The sequence below is a fragment of the Leptosomus discolor genome, chromosome 1, assembly GCF_034619465.1.
Source record: "Leptosomus discolor isolate bLepDis1 chromosome 1, bLepDis1.hap2, whole genome shotgun sequence".
Lineage (NCBI taxonomy): Eukaryota > Metazoa > Chordata > Aves > Leptosomiformes > Leptosomidae > Leptosomus > Leptosomus discolor.
The window spans coordinates 187,463,816-187,483,972 of record NC_141391.1 but is presented as its reverse complement, the minus strand read 5'-3'; the positions used below and the strand labels follow the sequence as shown (position 1 = coordinate 187,483,972).

General features: G+C 40.8%; 2 protein-coding genes across 2 annotated transcripts; one reads left to right on the top strand and one right to left on the bottom strand.

Annotated features, from left to right (window-relative positions):
• Window positions 1–919: 919 nt before the first annotated feature.
• On the bottom strand, window positions 920–11,112 carry DNAJB9 (DnaJ heat shock protein family (Hsp40) member B9). Its single transcript, XM_086472798.1, has 3 exons — window positions 11,082–11,112; window positions 6,966–7,193; window positions 920–4,709 (listed from the first exon to the last, which is right to left on the bottom strand). Exons 2-3 carry the CDS (start codon window positions 7,180–7,182, stop codon window positions 4,279–4,281), a joined length of 648 nt encoding a protein of 215 aa, XP_086328924.1. The 5' UTR covers window positions 7,183–7,193; window positions 11,082–11,112; the 3' UTR covers window positions 920–4,278.
• A 325-nt stretch (window positions 11,113–11,437) lies between these two features.
• On the top strand, window positions 11,438–19,563 carry THAP5 (THAP domain containing 5). The gene is made up of 3 exons (XM_086480507.1): window positions 11,438–11,526; window positions 14,685–14,874; window positions 18,336–19,563. Exons 1-3 carry the CDS (start codon window positions 11,444–11,446, stop codon window positions 19,299–19,301), a joined length of 1,239 nt encoding a protein of 412 aa, XP_086336633.1. The 5' UTR covers window positions 11,438–11,443; the 3' UTR covers window positions 19,302–19,563.
• The last annotated feature ends 594 nt before the right edge of the window (window positions 19,564–20,157 follow it).

The window sequence follows — 20,157 nt, the reverse complement described above, 5'->3', positions numbered from 1 at the left end:
CTGGTCTCTGTCCAGTCCCAAGGAAACACTTGCCCCCGACGTCAGCAGCACGGCCACATGAATCACAGCCCAAGGGCAGACCTGTCAGGCTCAACCACGTCAGCCACCAGAGCCTCTGAACAGCATTTTGTTCTGAAATGGGCCCATACATGGCACAGTCGAGGTACTCTACACAAGGCTTTCAAGTCCAAGACACTTCTGCTGTGATTTTCCAACACATGAATAATTAAAAAAACCCCAAACTCCTCAGCATAAAAATATAACATAGATCTCCCACTGTATCCAACATATTTAGTCCTCAAGATTTGGTTTTGCATTAAGATGGCAGATTTGCTTAGGTTCCAGGAAAGACCATTCTAGTGTCAAATAGCCCACTGACACATCCTGAATCCCTAAACTTTTATACGCTCCACCCCCTAAGGAACAGACCCAGAACACAAGAACTTTCAAGCACAGTCTTGCAGTCAACTTTCAAATCAGCACGACAGCATCCTAACCCTGGCTTCAGGGTCTGCGCTTTTCAGCTGCCATCCAGGCCAGTCAGCGCCGGCCGTACTGCTCCCCATGGGGGCAAGGCACAGGCAGAGACCCAGCAGTTCAAGGCAGAGCCTTTCAGCTCTTACACCCGTTGCCTCTACAAAAAAAAAAGTCCTTTTGCACAGGCTTTTTTGCCTGGTTGGTTGACAGGCATAACACCTAAATTCCAACTCATTCCCAATACCGCTAAAAAATAGATTAAAAAAATAAAATTAAGGCAATTTCTTTCAACTCCACTCCTTTCTCCCTGCCAACACCCTCACCCCATTCAGGGAAAACGTAGTGTTTATGGAATGTTTCGACCACAAGTGCCACACAACCCACTTGAGTCCTGGCTTCCATCTACATCTTGAAGAAAAAAAATGAAATACTCACACACAAACAATTTTCACATGTTTAATGTAATGGCACCCTAATTATGTTTACAGTATTTTCATCTCCACTGGCTACTGTGTTTCAAAAGTATAATGGGAAAAAACAAACATGAAAAAACACTACTTTTTGTAGGTTTAGAAACTTAACCATTTGGAGTTACATACGCATAAATGCCTTTCAAAAAATGGTTAAGAATTGTATTTTTCACACACCAAAAAAAACAGGTTTTGCTGGGTCTTTTCACAAGATATGGAGATCAAAAATGGCACTTAAGAAACTCCTCAAGTCAGGGGTGTCGTAAGGTCATATCAGGACTTCCGCTGGAGAGCCTGCCGTGAATCAAACGCTATAAATAGGGAAAGAATGTGCCAGAGCTCTGAAGAAGTGAGAAGCATAACATGTTTTGTAAGCTCGTGTTCCGACGGCCGCGGAACTGCAGACTGCTGGCTGAGGAACGCCTGCCTGCATTTCTTCAGCTAAAGACCACCCAAAGCATACCCCGCAGGGAATGCCGTACGGGCAGCCGTGCACTAGACCTTGCGATACTAGTGACGAGCTCTCCTTTGGATTTTACCTCGGATCACAACCAAAACAAGCCAAAAGGTCACTTGGAAAAGCCATAGGAATAACGGGAAGTATTTGTTGGTTTTCCTATGACAAGTAATTAAGAGAACTAATACAGAAGCAGACAAAAAACAGACTAGGCAGAAGTCTTTTTAAGGTACTATAAGCTAAAAAACTAGCAACCCAATCCATTTATTACCAGTTTCACACTTTGACTTTAAAGGGTTAAGGAAAACGAGTACACTTTGTACAAATAAAGTTTGGAGCATCCTTGAAGAGGGGAAGCTACCTAGAAGCAACCAAGGACCCTTGATTTTCACCTAAAAGCTCAGGCTGAAAGACAGCGGACTCATACAGTCACTTAAAACAGACTTAAATTTTGGGGGTGGCCATGTTTCCTACAGTTTACAGTGCTCATTTTAGCTTTTATTGCTCCAATTCAGGATTACGGAACAGACCCAAGACCATAACTGGAGAAAACTACCTTTGGAGAAGTCAATGGTTTGGTTCAAGTAGGAACTTTAAATATTCCTTCTTCCACGCATAACAACTGCTCATTCTGCTGTTCCAATTTTTTTTTTTTTCAATTAAGAAAATATTCACTAGACCAAGGACAGACATGAACATTTTACCTTTGCACCCTGCTTCTAGAGTTGCCTCCCACCTCTAAGTTCCAGCGGTCATCATCCCTAAAGGACATTCACTAATACTCTCTTATATTTAACACTAAAGGCCACATCCTTCCAAAGTCTTATCAGTGTGAACAATTCTTCCCAAATGCATACAGAAATTCCCTCTAAATAAACTTTCTATTTGTGAGAGAAAGCAATTCAGAACTTTAACTTAATAATTTGTTCACTTGGATGCCCATATGGTATGAATCAGGCAGATAATTTGATTAATGCACAGGACCGATGGAGTATGTTAAAGAAAAAAATGCAGAAATCTACACAAAATACGACTTTTGTTTGATCATATATTAATTATACAGAAGAAACTAAAATTCTCTACTTACACAGAAAGAGGGTGGAAATGACACACACACTCACTCCAGCACTTTTCCTACTATAAGAATATTGCACATTCCAATAATGCTGCACAAATTACTGGCTTTTTATAAAGACCATATATGAGGTATTAGTCTATTAATAAATAAAGAAGAACATGTAAAAAGGAAAAGCACTTAATGTAACGCAACAATCCGTTCCAAGTATTTAGTGAATGAAAACTGAACGAGCAGTAATACATACCCTTGAAGGGAAGGTTAAAGTTACTTAGCAAATAGGCAGCTTTCAATATCCATCTGAGAAGCAAAGGGTTACGTCTCTTTTGATAAAGCTTTTAAGAACTCAGAGCCTATTTAGAACACTGCCGTTTAAAATGCTCATTTTGCTCATGCAACCAATCCAAAAGGCAAATTCTTAGCTCACAATTCTAAAGGGACAGCGATTTGTGGGTGACAACAATCTCATTAAGGGGAAGTAATTTAATACAGTAAACCTGTATTAATACTTAAGAAATAAACCAGAACTTTTGGACTGACATCAGTTAAAGTATTCAGGGGGCTTGTCGTGGGGTTTTTTGGTTGTGGGGTTCTTTTTCTTCTTTTTTTTAGTTGTAAATAGTTTAGACTGGTTATGGATTTTCATGGTGCTGAAACTGATATCCATTAGTACTGTCCTTATTAGCAGATTCCGGCACCACAAGGCATTAGACAAATACATCACCTGTAATTTTCAGTTTTACTCTGTATTTATGCTAAGAATTTACCTTTCAGATCACAACGCTGAAAAATTCCTGCTGATAGGTAATAAATCTGTCAATCAACACACAATCTATTTCTTATTTGGATCCTTCCAGAAACACTAGGAATCTGAGGCACACTTAGCTTGTTCCAAGTTCACAAGAGCACAGAGGAGTAGTTAAGTTCAATAAACTGAGCTATGGAAACTACATCACACACGTGGTAATATAATAAGCATAAAATAAGAGTGTTTTAGGTGCGCTCTTCCAAACCTTGTTAAAGAGTCATTTGTATTTCGAAAGACAAAAAAAAGACCTTGTGTGCACACAAACTTACACAGATGAATATCCCTTAAGTAAGGGTTATTCAAAGCCAAAGATCTTTTCAGGCCAGCGAAAGGCTATTTGGAAATAAAAGTAATTCCTACATCACTCTCCTAGGTGAAGCACAATCTTAACATATTCCCTCCTGTTATTTTCCAACTTTTAAAAGTGTTTTATTGTTAATACATTTGCAATGCTGGACAGAGTAACAAAGACCCAGGTAAGTCCGCACTTCTGCTGCTATTTTGTGTAAATTAGATAATTTGCACAGAAAGTCCACATCAGGTAAAAACTGCAAGTGAAACCTTGGAAAGACTTGATAAAAAAAGCAGCACTTCAAAATTAAAGTATCTCCTCCACTGCAATCCATGCCTCAATAACTCAAACAGTCCCAAACTGGCATAGATGAAAAAATTATATTACATTTCAGAAATTAAAAATATCTATCTTGTGTTCAAGTTCAAATTTATAGAAAATGTTTACTAAACTGAAATACATCTAATTTTTTCTGCCACGAGATTATTTCTTTCCCATTCTAAGTGGTTAGTGAGGCATCTACAACCCAAATGCATGTTGTTTCTGTTCTGAAGATTAGTTTCATCTATAATTTCTTTATAACATTTAAGTGTTTTTTAGAACAAACAGTTCAAATGATTTTCTCCATGTTAGCACAAACCCAAGAAAAATTATGAAGATGTTGAAAGATAAAGAAAAGAGATGAGAAGAAAGGAAACATTATTGTCCAGAACAGTCTGTGTACGTGGTAACCATGTTTCCTCGCCTCTGAGTGACAGTCCTACAGTGCTTGCTGGATCCATGAAACCTGCTGTCAGTTCGCACCGCGTGCCGGTGTGCGTTTTCAAAGTCACTAAACGAAAACATTTTTTCCATATTTTCAAACACATCATCAAACAGTCCACCTCCAAAGGAGAACTCTTGGAAAGAACGTCTTTGCCGATTGTGCGCTTCCCGATGGCTTCGGAAGTGATTTTCAAAGTGCTTTTTGGACCGTGAGTTTTGACTGAAGAGGTCAAAGTCTTTGAACAGATCATCAAAGTTGAAATTAAATGACTGATGGAACGGGCTTCCGTTATTTCCTTGTCCTCCATGACGGCCAAACTGATCGTATTCTCTTCGTTTATTCTCATCTGATAATGTTTCATATGCTATTTCCATAAAAAAAAAAGTTTTAAATGTTTATTTACATTGCCATTTTAAGTGAAAAAAAAGAAAACAATAGACAAATACAAAGAACAGCTTTCTCCCACTCCCTTAACAGGACAAATTTAAGCAAGACTTTCATCAGAGCCCAATCGAGATTAACATTTGTTCAACGTTCTGCAATCCAGAATAGGCCATTTCAAAACAAATAGTTATTTATTTATAATAATAAATATATCTACACTATGAGGACAGGTTATATTCTCAAAATTGTAAATTCTCATAATACAACACAGCAATAAAGATTAGTGTTTATATTTGAAAGCAAACAGCAATGACACGTGGCAATCAGAAAGGCTGAAGGAGAGGGTAAGTTAGGAGCTCTGCCTAACAAAATGAACTGCCTGCTGCATCCCTCTCCCAGAAACACAATGTAATGTCTGCAAAGCTACTTCCCAGCCAGCAACTTCTAGCTACACCACAGTCACAACTAAGCAACAATATAAACATCCAGGTGACAAAGGGAACTAATTCTCCCTATGTCCAAATTCTCAAGTTTCCAAAAGTTCAACAATAAACCTAGATTTTGTGATTGGATATACCTGACATGGAATTAGGTTTCCATCTGACCACAGCTACAGCTACTGGTGTTCCAAGGCAGAACCTCTGACAGAAAATGCACCCATTCTGACAACATTAAGTATTTTAAATGCTTCCACTGTCTTATCTGTCAAAGGCTTGCAACTATTCTATACACTTCAACACTTACTTAAGAGTTCCTGGTTCCTCCTGCAATAGGTGCTGACAGCTGCAGGAAGTATCTAACAAGACCGTTCCTCCCTTTCACTACATTGATGACTACCTTTCTTTCAAAAGAACTTTTCTGCAGATAAGAAGGTAAAATGCAGAAATCTCTTATTAGCTTAGTCAGGAAAACTGCATAAATAGATGGATGTTAAGAGTCCACGAGGAGCAGAAGCGGGTACACCTTATTTTTCAGCAAGCCTTTTTCTATTCTTGGTTATTTGCTTCCACCATTAAATTTTATCACAAAGCACTTACAAATGGTGTATTCCTAGCATCACAGGATACTTTAGGTTGGAAGTGATCTCAGAATGTCCCTACTGTAACCTCCTGCTCAAAGCAGGGTCAGTTATGAGATCAGACTAGGTTACTTGGGGCTTTATCCACTCATTCCTGAAAAATCTCCAAGGTTAGAGACTGTACAACTTAAGCAACCTGTTCCAACACCAGCCTATCCTCAAGGTGAAAAGGTTTTCCCTTACAACCACTTTGAACCTCCCGCACCCCTGTTCTGTCTTGTACTCCCATCATGAACCACTGAAGCACTTTGCTGTGGGGTTTTGTTTGGTTGGTTTGGGTTGTTTTTTTTTTGTTGTTTTTTTTTTTTTTTTATAATCTCCCCATAGTTACCAGAAGGTTGCTGTTTGGTCCCCCTGAAGCCCTAGTAATCCTGAACTGGATCTTACTAGACAGACCAAAAGATAAGAATTAACCCACTAGGGCTAAAGTTGTCCTACCGCCAAGTATTTGTTGTGACAAAAGGCATAAGCCAAAAAAGCAAGAATGCATAAACTGTGTAAAAGGCCTCACTATGTGCAAGAACACAGAAAGAAGTCAGATATTGATACTGGACATTTGACATCACAGGAGTAGCATCTATGTTTAGGCCCTATCCAGGGCTAAACTGTAACAGTTGCTCTATCACCCAGTGACGCCTCATCAGCCAGGACGGGGAATCAGGAAAAGGAAAGGAGACCCATGGATTGAAGTGAAAACGGATTTAATGAAGCAGCACTAATACCAACACAGGTACACAACGTTATACTCAGCCAAATGAACATGCAGCAGTCACAATGGACAGGGGAGCAACCCTTGGGAGCAGGGAAAGGCCAGAGGAGGAGCAGGAAGAGGAGGCGCCCCAGCCAGAATCCTAGCAAGAACCCCACAGGAGCTCCCCTTCCTCAGCAAACCTCCCCCCTTTATAATGACCATGACATTATGGGATGGTCTACACCTGTAGCTAACTCAGCTCAGCTGCTCTGGCTGACTCCAAACTGCTAACAGCCTGCCTAGCATGGCTGGGCTGTGGTTCTGTCAAGCCAAATCAGGACAAGTAGAACTAAGAAAAAAACCCCACCTTTTTACCTCTCACTCAATAAAAAAGAGTATACTTAAGTTACCACATTTGCTCATGGATACAAGTCATGTGTCATGTATCAATGGTCAGCATATATTACCTTCCGCAATTTCTCTAAATTTCGCTTCTGCACCAGGACTCTTATTTTTGTCTGGGTGATATTTCATAGCCAGCTTGTGAAACGCCTTCTTGATCTGGCGGTCAGATGCATTTTTTGGAACTCCTAAGATATCATAATAGCTCTCTGTAGCCAGTATTAATTCAGTTATCATTAAAATGCAGAGAGCAAATGTGAAGACAGATTGTGGAGTTGCCATTTCTCCAGTTCCTAGAAAGAAAACGAAATATATTTGAAGGAAAAGTTATTTCGGGTTCCACAACAACTTAAAGGTACAACAATAAGCGGGAAGAGGAAGACCCGGATGTTTAAGGAGTCACTCAGTGACAGACATGCAAGGTCATTGTTCCACCTGTGTCAAACACCATCCCACTATTTTCTTCATCACAGAATACGTAAATGAAAATATGCAAATTCACATTTCACATGCATCACAAGCACACTTCAGTGTTCATCTCTGGTTTACGCCTGTACTTAATTGCACTTTCTCCCACAGACACGCTGACGCAGATACACAATACATTTCACTGAATCAAGCCGTTCACGCTGGCATACCTGAACTAGCTGTAAAGGAACCCTTGAGTTCTAGGGCCATAAACACAGCAGCTCTAAACCAATTGCAGATTGCAAAAACCCGTTCAGTACTGGAAGACCAATTCACTGATTAGCTTCTGCAACAATGACAGCCTGAAAACACAACTGGCCAAGAGACCAACTGCGAGGTGCAGGATGACAGGGCTGTTACACACTTATGCTCAGCTTCAGACAGTCACTTAAGTGACCTAAGGTGAACATGATAAAGAGGAAAACACTCAGAGTACAGAGTTCGGTCAAGTGAGGCACATTTTCCTTTACTTTACAATGGGCTGGGCTTAGCTTAGTTTCATATTAGGCTGTATGTGAAATAAAATCTACTGTATCTTTGATACCAAATAATTCATCTGATAAATACCACTGCATATAAAGGTTTACATATGAAACTCTCAGTGTCTGAACCAAACTCAAAAAGTCTTCCATACAAGACACCCAGCTTCACCAAAAATTAAGTTTTAACTGTTTCCTTTCAACAACCTATTTGTCAAAAAGTTACATTTTAAAAGAAACCTGTCGCTAGAACTCAGGGAAAAAGCTGCAGTCTAAAGAAGTCATAAGAAAAACCAGGTCCACATAGCCACATGATCTTTCATGATTTTTATGAAGGACAGAGCGCACTCTTCCTACCAGAAGAGGAGATCAAACTGTTTTCCAAGGCTTGTGCATATTATATTTAAAACAGAGTATAGAAACATGAATGTTCAAAGACAGAATGCTGGCTGTCACCTAACCAGGAAGGTGTACAACAAGGCCCTGAACATGCTAGAAGTAACACATTCCCCTCACCAGATTACGCTGATTTGAGTGTACCACAAGTACAACTCAAAGAGACAAACAGCATTACTTTCCTGAAAGGTGAATAAACCACAGCCTTACAGTCTGAGCGCCATTACAGTTAGAACACTTTTAGACGGTATGTGGCCCAAACATTTGTCACATGGAGTTCAAAACTTTTAATTATTTGACAATTAAGCCTTTAATATAGGAAGTCCATATCCTCTAAAGAAAATTAACACCCAAGCATCAAAAAAAAAAAAAAAAAAGGAAAAAATCCCCAGCATATCTAATAGGTAAGTCAGGGGGGTAAAATGAATGTTGTGAGGCAAGAGCAAAAACCTCACTAGATTAATGTACCCATGCTCTCTTAAGCATTTCTTTTGGCTGGCAGCCTGCATGATATCAAGTGTTAAGTAGCAGCAGTTGAAACAAATTGTATTTTGATCAGTGTACTTAGATACCAAAGGGACAGATCTTTTCAGCATCCTTCATGCATGATACTAGATGTATTTTTAGTACAAGCCTTTCCAAAGCTTTTCCATATATTTTCTCTCACCAGTTCACTAACCTGAAACTTTGCTACCTGGGCACTAAGAACTGCTCACACATGTACACCCTTCCTCACTTTTGAGGCTTTCGGCCTGTTTGCGCTTCATAGATACAGATTTACATCTTCATCTCACACATGAGATGATTTTTATTTTACTTCATTTCCCCACACCTGCACTGTGCTCATATAACCACCTGTTTCCACTGTCTTAAGGCTAACCTCCCTGCTTCCACTGTCTTAAGGCTAACCTCCCTGCTTCCACTGTTAAACACTGAAAAGAGCTAAACCCAGCAGTTTATGTCCATCATTAAGAGCCAAACCCTCTTTTATAAGTCCCAAGCTCATCAGAGCCTGAGAATATCGAGACACTCCTTTAAAGTTTTCTGCTCTGCCCAACCTTCTCAACTTCTTTACTCTTGATAATGAATTACACCTGATTTCCTTTTCTACAGTTTTATATTAGGACCTCTGGAATGCAGTTTTAAGCTACACCACCCCTAGCTTTATCTGGCCTTCTAAAGCGTATCAAAAAAAACTATCAGTACTGAAGTTACACTATTTTTTAAAGAATGTAGACAGATTTAATGCTGCCCTTTAACAACTCAATGAAACTAAAATATTTTTAAAAATATTAAATATTAATAAACTCAAATATGAAGGAAACTCCAACATAAGCAGCATTTAAAACTTATAAGGTTATTACAAAGATATAGTAAGTCTTATATTTAGACACTATCATCAATTATTGAGTTTACTTTCCAGAAAATACCTATTTCATATGCTGTCAGCATCTTGGCATTGCTACTCTCAAGTAAGATGTTAAAACGCCTGACCTCCACCCTGCCATCCCTAACTATTTTTACAACCGTTTTCAAAATAAAGTGTCTTTTGAACACTTATTCTGCTTATGTCTCTTCTCTCTTAGTTTCCTGATCAAGAGTTACAGAAAAGTTTCACTTTCCAGGAAAAAACTCAAGAGTAGTTATTCAAAATGCATTCCAGAATTTGTTAAGTTCTGTATACTTCTTGACATCAAGATCACACCACAGAACAGTCCCTCCTAACAATTATCAAGAACTATATCTCATTCGGGTTCATCTACCAATAAAGATTTTATTAACACAGATTAACTATTTAACTCATTTGGATAAGTAGTTACAGATCTCAACTACTATTAAACTTGGTATAAGAAGTATACTGCCTAATGTTTATCAAAAGTATTATAAAGGTGATAACACTCAATGGGTTCTTTATCAGACGCATGATGAAGAGATGTTTAAGAATGATGTACTTGGAATAAAACCTGTCACATATAGAAAACGAGGAGCTACTTCCACCTTGCAATGTAAATGCCCTATTCCATCTCTCTTTGAGAGTAATCAGCCACGACCTTAGGTAAATGCTTATATTCACGAAGTGTCACATACTCAGAAAATCCACGGCATCACTACTGCTCTGGTTACATGTGACGCACTATCCAGTGGAATACTGATGTCACATAAATATTTTTGCAAACGATTTATTAGTAGTAAGAACGGTACCAAAGTTTTCCATTGGTTCTCATATCACGACTAACCCGATGAGTAAGCAAGTCTCCTAGTCCACAGCCAGCTACAGGAGAGTCTGTCAAACTGGGGGGCTTGTACTTTCTTTGGCCTCTCCTACAGTGACCGAAAAGCAAACCCAGGAGAAGGCTCCTGAGTCTTCCTCTGAAGAACACAGAAACAAGACAGAGCCTCCCCTGGCATCACCCTCCCTGGCCAGACCCCTAATGAGCCTCGCTAGAGCCGCACCACAAAGCGAGGCCGAGCCAGACCTCGGCAGATGACACCAGCGACACTAAACGACGCTGTCCCACCTCCAAGTCATCCAGGCTTGGGAAAGACCACAGCAGACAGGCCTACCGACAAGTAAGAGCCCAGAGAGCAAATAAATCCCACAGACCGAGCCCCAGCGTCCCCCCTTTCCCACACCGTCCCCAGCCACCCACACCGTCCCCAGCCACCCCCCCCCCCACCCCCGCCCGCAGGCTCGCCAGCAACCCCTAACCTCTCTGCCCCCCCCCCCACTCCCGCGTCCGCCTTCCCTCCAGCTACCTCAGCACCCTCGGCCCTCCCAAGCCCTTCACAGCGGCCCAGGCCCTCCGCTGCCGCCCCGGTCCCCGCCGCGCCGCTCACCTCGCCCCTCGCTCGCCGCCGCCAGCCCAGAGGCCGCTGCCCCTCCGCCCCGCGCGCCGCTCACGCCCCGCCCCGCCGTCACCCGCGCCCGCGCAGACCTGCCCCCCGCGCCCCGACCGCGATTCCTACACGAAGCGCTGCGCCATTGGCCGCTCGGCCCCACGTGACGCGGCGCACGCGGGCGGCCGCTGCTGCGGCTGCTGCCACTGGGCGGGGCTCCTCCCCCCGACGCGAGGGGCGGTGGGAGGGGGAGGCGGCGGAGGCGGCCGTTGTCCCCGTGACTCCTGCCCCCGCGCCCCCGCTGCCGCCGCGCCCGTGGTTCCGCTCGGCGCCCGGTCCGCCCCGCTCCGCTGCGCTCCGCCATGCCGCGGTACTGCGCCGCGTCCTGCTGCAAGAACCGAGGGGGCCAGAGCGCCAGGGACCAGCGCAAGCTGAGCTTCTACCCGTGAGTGGCTGGGGAGGCGGGCAGGGCCCAGGCCCGGGGGATGGCCCGGGGGATAGCGAGCGCCGAAGGGGCCGGCCCCGAGCGAGGTGAGGCCCGCAGCTGCCCCTCAGGGGCCTGGCGGGGGATAGATGGCCGAGAAACTCACTTTCGGGGCTCGTAGTCGCCTTTGGACCCTGCCTGGTCCCGAGAGGCTGAAGGTAAATAGCGCTCTCGTCTCGGGGAGGGGGGGAAGGCGTAGGGAATTCAGGCTGGGTATTTAAGCACACCACTCGCCCCGCGAAGAGGCCGGTGCTTGCTTGAGGGAGAGGTGTAGAAGCGTCGAAGGGCTCTTGAATAGGTCAAGTGAAAACCAACGAGATTCGACTGAAAAATAAAACTTGCTCTTATAATCATGAGGCTGTTTAGCTGTTAGAGCTAAGTAGCACCGGTTACCCCGGTTTATTTCAAGCGTGGCAGCTTTTGTGGAAGGGGTGTTTCAGCAGGGCATTAGTGGAGGCGTTGACTTAATGGTGAAGGAGCTGAGTACCCTGTATTTGACAGCTTGCAAGCTAAGATAAGGGCCCGGCAGAGTAGGCAGGTAAGCATATATTGATCGTTTAAAATTAAATGTTCCTACTAGAATTATTTTCTTGCCTATGCTGCCGACAGAGGCATTGCTGCTTTGTTCGGAGGCAGCTGAGCTACCTGGAAGCTAACTAGCTTGGTTACCAAACCCCAGTTTATGGTGGCTGCATAGTACTGTCCGGCCACCTGAGTGATTAGTCACCATCCCAGGCCTGCAGTAACCTCTGTACTGTTGTGGTTACGTGGCTGTTGATTCCCAGAATGGTGAGTTAAAAACAGGGTTTCTCAACCCTGAGAGGAGCACGGTGCAGGTAACTGAATGTTCATGTATTTCTGTTGGATGAAAGTATGATAAGCATTTGTCAACAGAATAAATCTCAAAACTAGCCTCAAAATCTGTTTTGGTAAAATTTATGCCTCAAAGTAAGTTTTGTTTCAGTTGCTGAGTGGTCATTTTTATTCCAAGATCAGGAAGGCTATGTAGGAAGACCCATAGGAAGACTGCTTTGAAAAGGATTTTAGTTTAGATTGAAGGAAAGCTCTCTTTCCTGGCATGTCTCTAATGTGTGATTCATCATAAAACAATCATGAAAATGAGCAGAAATACATTATTTATATTGCTTTAGAGAATGTGAACGCCACATGGATGATCAAAACAAGTTCGAGTGCTGGTACATACTTATATTCAAGTGCAAGGCATCAGTGTAAAGATGATTGCAAAACCACAGCTGTTTTATCTAGCCATTGGATGGTGCTGCATTACAAGTATCATGGCCCTGTAGAAGGGGTGCTGAGACTTAATTGACAGATCTCTTGCCCTACATTGGCAACTACTACTGATAAGAATTGCAAGTTTTATTCCCTTGCCTCACCCCAAAGAGGTCCTCTGCTGCTCTGTGGTTTTGGGTGTGAGCCCCTTCTGAACTTTTTAATTGTGACCGATGCTCAGGTGGCCTAACTGCCCTTCTTTGTTTTATTTCTTCACCTCTCTGACTTGTGCAGTGGTGGCAGCTGCTGAATAAGTTCTGTCCACTTCCTCTTTCCGTTTTTCTTTTTTTATATTTAGTTTACACCAAATTTGCTTGATGAGTAAGGGGGTATTGAAGCACGAGCAGGTCTTGGCAAAGTTGCGCTTAAGCTAATGATAAATTTCACTATTGAACATTGTCTCTGACTACAGATTGTTTCCCATCTGAAGCTGGCTGACTGTGGAAAAGCAGTGAGTGCTGTGTTGCAAGGGTTACAGCACTGGAAGGAAATGTTCTCAAGACCTTGGAGAGGGTGTGATTGGTGGCATGACCTTCAGTTGAAAGAAGCCATCCCTTTACTGAGAGTCTTTTTTGGACCTATGTAGTAACATCCCAGGCTGAGCTCTGTTACTCATGGGGCATGCTGTATAGCATACACAACGCTGCTATTTGGTCTACACAGTCTAAGCAGGCAGGATTTGAAAAGGCTGAACCTCTAACCTGTCCTAGAGAGGTTAGTGTGTTCTTGCCAGCATTATTCCTTGTGTTCCTGCAGACACCCAGAGCCAAATGCATCAAAAGCTTGCTCTGTTTCCTTGGTAACTTTAAAACTTAAATGGCAACAAATTCAAAAGACTGGGGAAGGGGCGAGGACATGCTCATTTATCCTGTGAATCTTGGGTGTCTTCCTCTCCAAATCAGCTAAGTTTGGAACACTGTGGGCCTGTGTAAGAGGGTGTCATTGCCATGTGTGGCTTTTGGAGGAAGCCTGCAGCTTCAGGGATTTGAGGGTGGGCTCTAGGTTTGCCAAGAAGTAGCCTGACTGGCTGATGCCTGTCATAGCATTCAGGTGACACTGGGCACTCCAGGCTCACTCTCAACCTTCTGTTATGTGGGAATACCTTATTGCAGAACCAATTTTTGTGTGCATTGAGGTTCCATAAACATATGGTAATAAGCATCACCAAAAGAACTGGTTGTTAATTAGAAGGAAGAAAGAGCTAAGGGAAGAGGGAGTAATAAAACAAAATGGCTCTTGAAAAGAGGCTGTAGGCACCTGGATGTGTCTGGATGTTGCTGTTGTCCATCATACTGCCAACAGCTCATACTTTTTACATCCTACAGTTGCAAACAGAGATACTCTATTAAACAAAAAATAGTAACAAATGTTTTCATTACTAGTTTTGTCTAGTAATCAAAAAAGCCCCACAAATACTACTTCTAAAATGAGGACCAGACCTAACTGTTTTTAAATGAAGTTGGAGTATTTCAATGGACTTCAGCAGAACTACTTTCTGAGCAAGTATTGCAGGATCAAACCTTTTAGAACATCTCAGCCATGGGTTCTGAAACCCTTGGCCAGCAGAAATCAGTAGAAATCTGCTGCTGAACTCTGGACCAAATATCCAACTAGAAATAATTTGGATAATTTTTGGATTAACAACTAAGTGACATCCTGATGAGCATTTCATATTAAAAAAAAATTTTAAAGGCTTATTTTAATTTCTTTGTAAGGAAAGACTGCCTTGTAAGGAACAATGAGATATTCTTATTAAAAGAGAGAAGAAAGGAAAAAATAACATTTTTTTTGTGGTTTTGTTTGTTCTTTCAACTGCTTTGAAAAAGATTTCCACTTCATGATAAAGAGAGACTTGAAAAATGGTTGCGGAATATGAAGCGAGATGCATGGACTCCAAGTAAGCACCAGCTTCTGTGCAGCGATCATTTTACCCCCGATTCCCTTGATGTGCGATGGGGTATACGATACTTGAAACACACTGCTGTACCAACAATTTTCTCTTCCCCAGATGATAAGGTAATGTGTTCCTATCTTTTTTTTTTATTTTAGTACAAAGCTAACCAACTGTGTAGTACAGATGTTCTATTTAGCTGTAATATATTCATATTTTATTTTAAAGATAGAATTCCCCTCCATCGAAATATTCTGTCATTTTGTGTCAGGACTGACACAAAATAAATGTGTGATTCCATAGTGTAAAGGAAGAACAACCTCCCATACTTTGACTGAAGGGTCAATATATTTTTTAATTGGAAATTTCAGAAACATTTCTAATAGGAAATTTCCCATAGGAAAATAAATTTCCTATGAGAATATTATGATTCTAAGTATTTTTTCCTGTGTGATTACTCTTAATTAATATTTTATTTTTTTTTAAAGATTTTTATTAACTGTACGTAAATACTGGCTTTGGAATGTATTACTTTCAAACTACACATTTCTCTTCCCGTTTGCTAACCTCTCTAACACCTAAGAGCTTGGGAGTGCAGGCTGGTGAAGGTGTGCCACACAGACACTTCCATCTTGTCTTTCACTGATCTGCACCATTGGTTACATAAAAATACTGTGCTACACAGGCACCTAATCTTGATCAAAGCTATGCTAATTCTCTTTTGGCCCATAGCTGTCTTCCTCTGGATCGTCATACTGGAGGTGGGAGAAATGGAAAGACCGTAATTATTATCAAGGCTAAATTGCTGAAACTTAAATGTGTGGCTAATTAATTTTGCAAAATAATTCATTTTTAGTCACAAAGTTGTCTGTCTTCTTGGATAGCTGCAAGTGTTGACCAGACTGCTTTTGACTCTGTAGAAAAAGCAATCTTGGTGAATCTCTCAAATATAAGAATAGAAGATCTTGCAATCTATGGTGGTAGTAACTTAGCAATACATCTTTCCTCCCAGCCCCGTGCTTCAATATATCCCTCACTTCCCTGTGCTGTCATTGTAACAGGGAGCCCTGCCTTTGGAACTGGACTAGCTGCCCTGTGCTTTTGTGTAATTGCAGATAAACTATGTGATTATCCCCAAAAGAAAAATCAGTGTTTACCCACCTTTTGATTCTCTCTCATTTCACGTGTGACCATAGACCAGTCATAGGACACCTGCGAAAGTGTACTGTGTGGAGGTACGAAGTTAACACACTTTTTTTGCAGTCAAGTTGCCAAGAACATACTGATGGCATTTCAGAATTAATTATTTTTGCATTAGCAATATATATGGGAAATCCTGGATAAGTTTATCCAGTTTGGGTGAAGAATATTCTGTGCTTCCTTTCAATGTATCCATCACTTCCCTGCTATCAGAAGAAAAGAGATGCCAGTTCTTGATATCTGTGATACTGCGAAGTTGCTTTCCTGGGGTCTTACTTGTCTGTCTGGCATTATTTTCTTGAATCTCACGCTTCTGACTGCACCTTTCTAAACATCCACACATATCCTGTCAGTGACCACCTCAGCAAATCAGCAATATCCATTGACTTGGCCACTGGTTCCGTAGTTGCCCCAAAACTGAAATTTCTACATAGACTGAATATTCAAAAAGACGTGGGAAAGACCTGTCCTTATTTGGGGAGAAACCCCCTTCTTATTGTATTCTCAAGTCAATGCAGAGGAACAAGAAGCTAAAGTCCCAAGCTGCCTTTCAACACTTCTCTATAAACCCTTGGTTTAGAAAACTGAGAGCAGCAAAGAAAAGGAAGAGTTGCGTTGTTTGTGTATTGTTCTCCACTACCTTGCTTTATGTATTACAAAGCAAGTGAAGGATATCTTCCCTGAAATGCTTAATGGCTTATTTATTTCTTCTCCTAAATAAAGAATGTTTGTGTCTCACGAGCAGTGATAGTTGCCTGCATTTCAATGTCAGTAACCATTCAGCATTAGTTTGTGAGGATTTTTATTTTGAAGACTGTTGTGAGAGTGTGAGGGCAGGAACAGATGCAGAAGGAAGCTTTCCAGTGCAAGTAAAGGTCGTCAAGCAGCTCTGTCCAGAGAGGTGTTTTGGTGCCTTTCTGTCAACCTTACTGTCAGTTTTGATAGGCAAGGAGTTGGAGCACATTTCCCTAATTTCTTTCATAAGAGATTTGTCTAGTTAAAAAGTTTAGTCTGAGAAGGTCTTTTACATCTGCTCGTAGAACAGAGAAAGGGAAATACTTCTTTCTCTCAAAATCCCCAAGATTGATGTGATGTTAGCTATGACCTTTGAAAAGATAAAGGTAACCAAATTAATTCTATTTTTCTATACATTTTTCAGTCCTTTAACACTGAAGTTTCGTATAAAATCAAATTACAAGATATAATGTATTTAGGAGACTTCAGATTACATACATATTTTTATGAATATACACTTTGAAATTATCTTTTCCATCATAAAATGGGTTTTTTTCAGCCTGGCCTTTTCTCCCCCATCCCCTGTCTTTTTTTTTTTTTTTTTTTTTTTTTCCTGTTTTTTTTTTTTTTTTTTCCTGTTCTATATTTAGTTAGCAAAGTTAAAATTTATTCTTGTTGTGTTTGTTTTGTTCTGGGTTTTTTTGATTTTGTCCACAGGCCTCACATGAGTACACGTTCTGCAACTTGGTCTATTCATAATCAAACCTACTAGAAAAAAAAATTCACTCAGTGTATTTTTGTTTCATTGACTGACAGATCAAAAACTTTTTTGGATACTGATCTTTAATCATGTAGTGATGTAGTTTATGTGGAGAGGGGGGAAAGAAGGTGGCTAAAAAAGGAAAACCTTCAATTGTCCCTCTTTCAGTAACAAATTCTGTTTACAGTCCTGTTAAAAATTTATCCTTCTGTTAAAATTTCTATCCATCCAAAGAAACCCTCCATTTTTCATGAATTGTGAAGTTTAGTTTCAGAATTGAATTGCTTGTTTAAAAATCCACGTCTGTGTTTTGTGCATGAATATGTTTCACTGTTCTGTGAGCCTGTGTTGGTAGTCTTTGTTGTTGTTGTTACTAAATTCTCTTTGGGGTGCACCACATGACTAAACATTTGCCATAACCGGATAAAACAACTTTGTGGCATCTTTAATGCAAAAATCTTGTGCTTAATATGCGTATATTTAATACAGTGTTTCAGGTGGTAATAGGAGATGCTAGCCAGTCTTTGTCAAACAGGTTTCTCTAGCCACTTCCCTTCAAATGCTTTTAAAATTATGATGGCTTGTGTAAATCAGTAAAGTTCCTTAGAGTTTGAAAGAGAAAGAAAAAAACCAAACAGTGTAATATTGCCTTTAGAGCTTTTAAATAATATTTTAACATTTAGGACCTGAAGCAAAGTTAAGGAAGACACATGAATTTTCAGGTCTCTGGTGTAATTTTTAAATGTGCCCATACAAATTGCTAGTTATGCAGTACCATGCTGTGGAATGAGACTTGCCCTTTTTTTTTTTTTTTATGTTCAAGTGATTTCCTAGTTACAAGATGGTTGAATTTTTTTGGGGGGGGTGTTGTTTGGTTTTTTTTTTCTCCAGGAAAAAGTCTCTTCTCAGAACACCCCGCAAGAGCCAAAGGGAGAAGACCTGGAGGAAACAAATACAAAGGTAGAGTCAGAGAAGGCATCTGTGTCACTTGAACCTTGTACACCAAAGAAAAATCTTGTAATTGCAGAAAATGTAGATGAAAAAGCAGTAGTTTGCCCAACTGCATTGAGTGAACCCTTGCAAATTCAAAACCTGCAACTTCAAAATGGCGAAGGCTTTCAGGCAGGCAGTGTCATTCTTGATCATTCATCTAAGCAGCATATACATCAACCTAACCCTGTTTTAATGGCAGCAGCAGTCCAGAGCATGGAAGCTACCACTGTTCATACTTCTGTAGAGGATCCAGGAGGTTGTACAGCTACAGTCTTGCAATTTACAGACCCTGACTACTTGAATTCATCTCTGAAACTGAAAAATGCTTTAGGTTCAATTACTGACTATGCGATTGAAAATCCTAACGCTCATGTTGTAGGCTGTTCTGTTGAAGTACAGCCAACAAGTGAAAATGCAGTTTTACTGAGCACCGTCACACAAACTATTGAGCAGTTCAGTGGAAGTGAAGAATCTGTCATTGCTATTATCGTGCCAGCCGAGAGCCCAGAAGAGCCTGAAATAGTTAATGGTTCTTTCCTGCCTATTAAGCAAGAATTTCTTGACCCAGAGGAGACAGAAACAGATAAATCTGTTTATATGAATGCGTATGGTGGAAGTGAAGTATTACAAACTGAGCATTCATACTGCAAACAAGACATAGACAGAGATCACCTTTGGCAAAAAATTACAAAGCTTCACTCTAAGATCACTCTACTTGAAATGCAGGAGATAAAAACTTTGGGCAGACTCAGGTCCTTGGAAGCTCTCATTGGGCAGTTGAAGCAAGAAAACCTGCTTTCTGAAGAAAAGCTGAAGATTGTAGAAAACTGCTTTACGACACTTGAAGTGACTATGATACAGTAAAGACTTTCAGTGATTGTCTAAAATACCTTTTTAGCCTCTTCAACTGTCTTAACTTTTGTTTCAGTCCTGGTCAATTTGCATCTAATGCAAATTGTGTGAATAGCAAATATTTTTTAAAATGTTACATCAACCACTACCAAAGCTAGGTTGTAGAATATTGCCTGTAAACCATGACTTGCAAGTAAGCTTTAAAAGAAAATCTGGTAAAGTTTTGTTAAAAAGTGTATGAATTGAATCAATAAAGATAAGTTAAACCTTTCTAGCTCCAGGCTCCTCTGAAATGTGCAACTGTTGCATTTGGGGCAGCAGTGGGATGGACAGAATAAGCATGTGGGATGGACAGTTATAAAACTGTTGCTTAAAAAAAAGTGTCCCAGTTGTCTTTCAAATGAGTAACGAGGTATGTAATACATGTTGTCCAGTGAGGCCACAATTACTTTAATCTTCTGTTCACCTAATATTGTAACTGATAGTTTTTATACACTTTGACCTTATTAAAATTGTTTCTGCTCTAAAAGGTGTTTCATTTAGTTTCAGAAACAAAAATTGTTTAAGAATATTGTTACAGTGAACAGGTCCATGTCTTTTTTTTTTTTTTTTTTTTCTTTGAATGATTCAGCTCAAATGGAAAGAAACATCTTAAATAGTGATATTTTTGCTGGTTAGTAAAATGGAAAGCTCTAACTGTTCAGTGAGTACTGCCTGCTCAGCATTGATCCTCTTACCGTCTATAGCTGGGTAGTGCATATACCCTTAATAATACACTGAAGAAAACAATGCTTTGCAGGGAAAATTGCTAGTGAAAGTAGCCAAATCTGGCTCATTATTTTTCTCTGTCTTGCTCTTGAAGAAATGG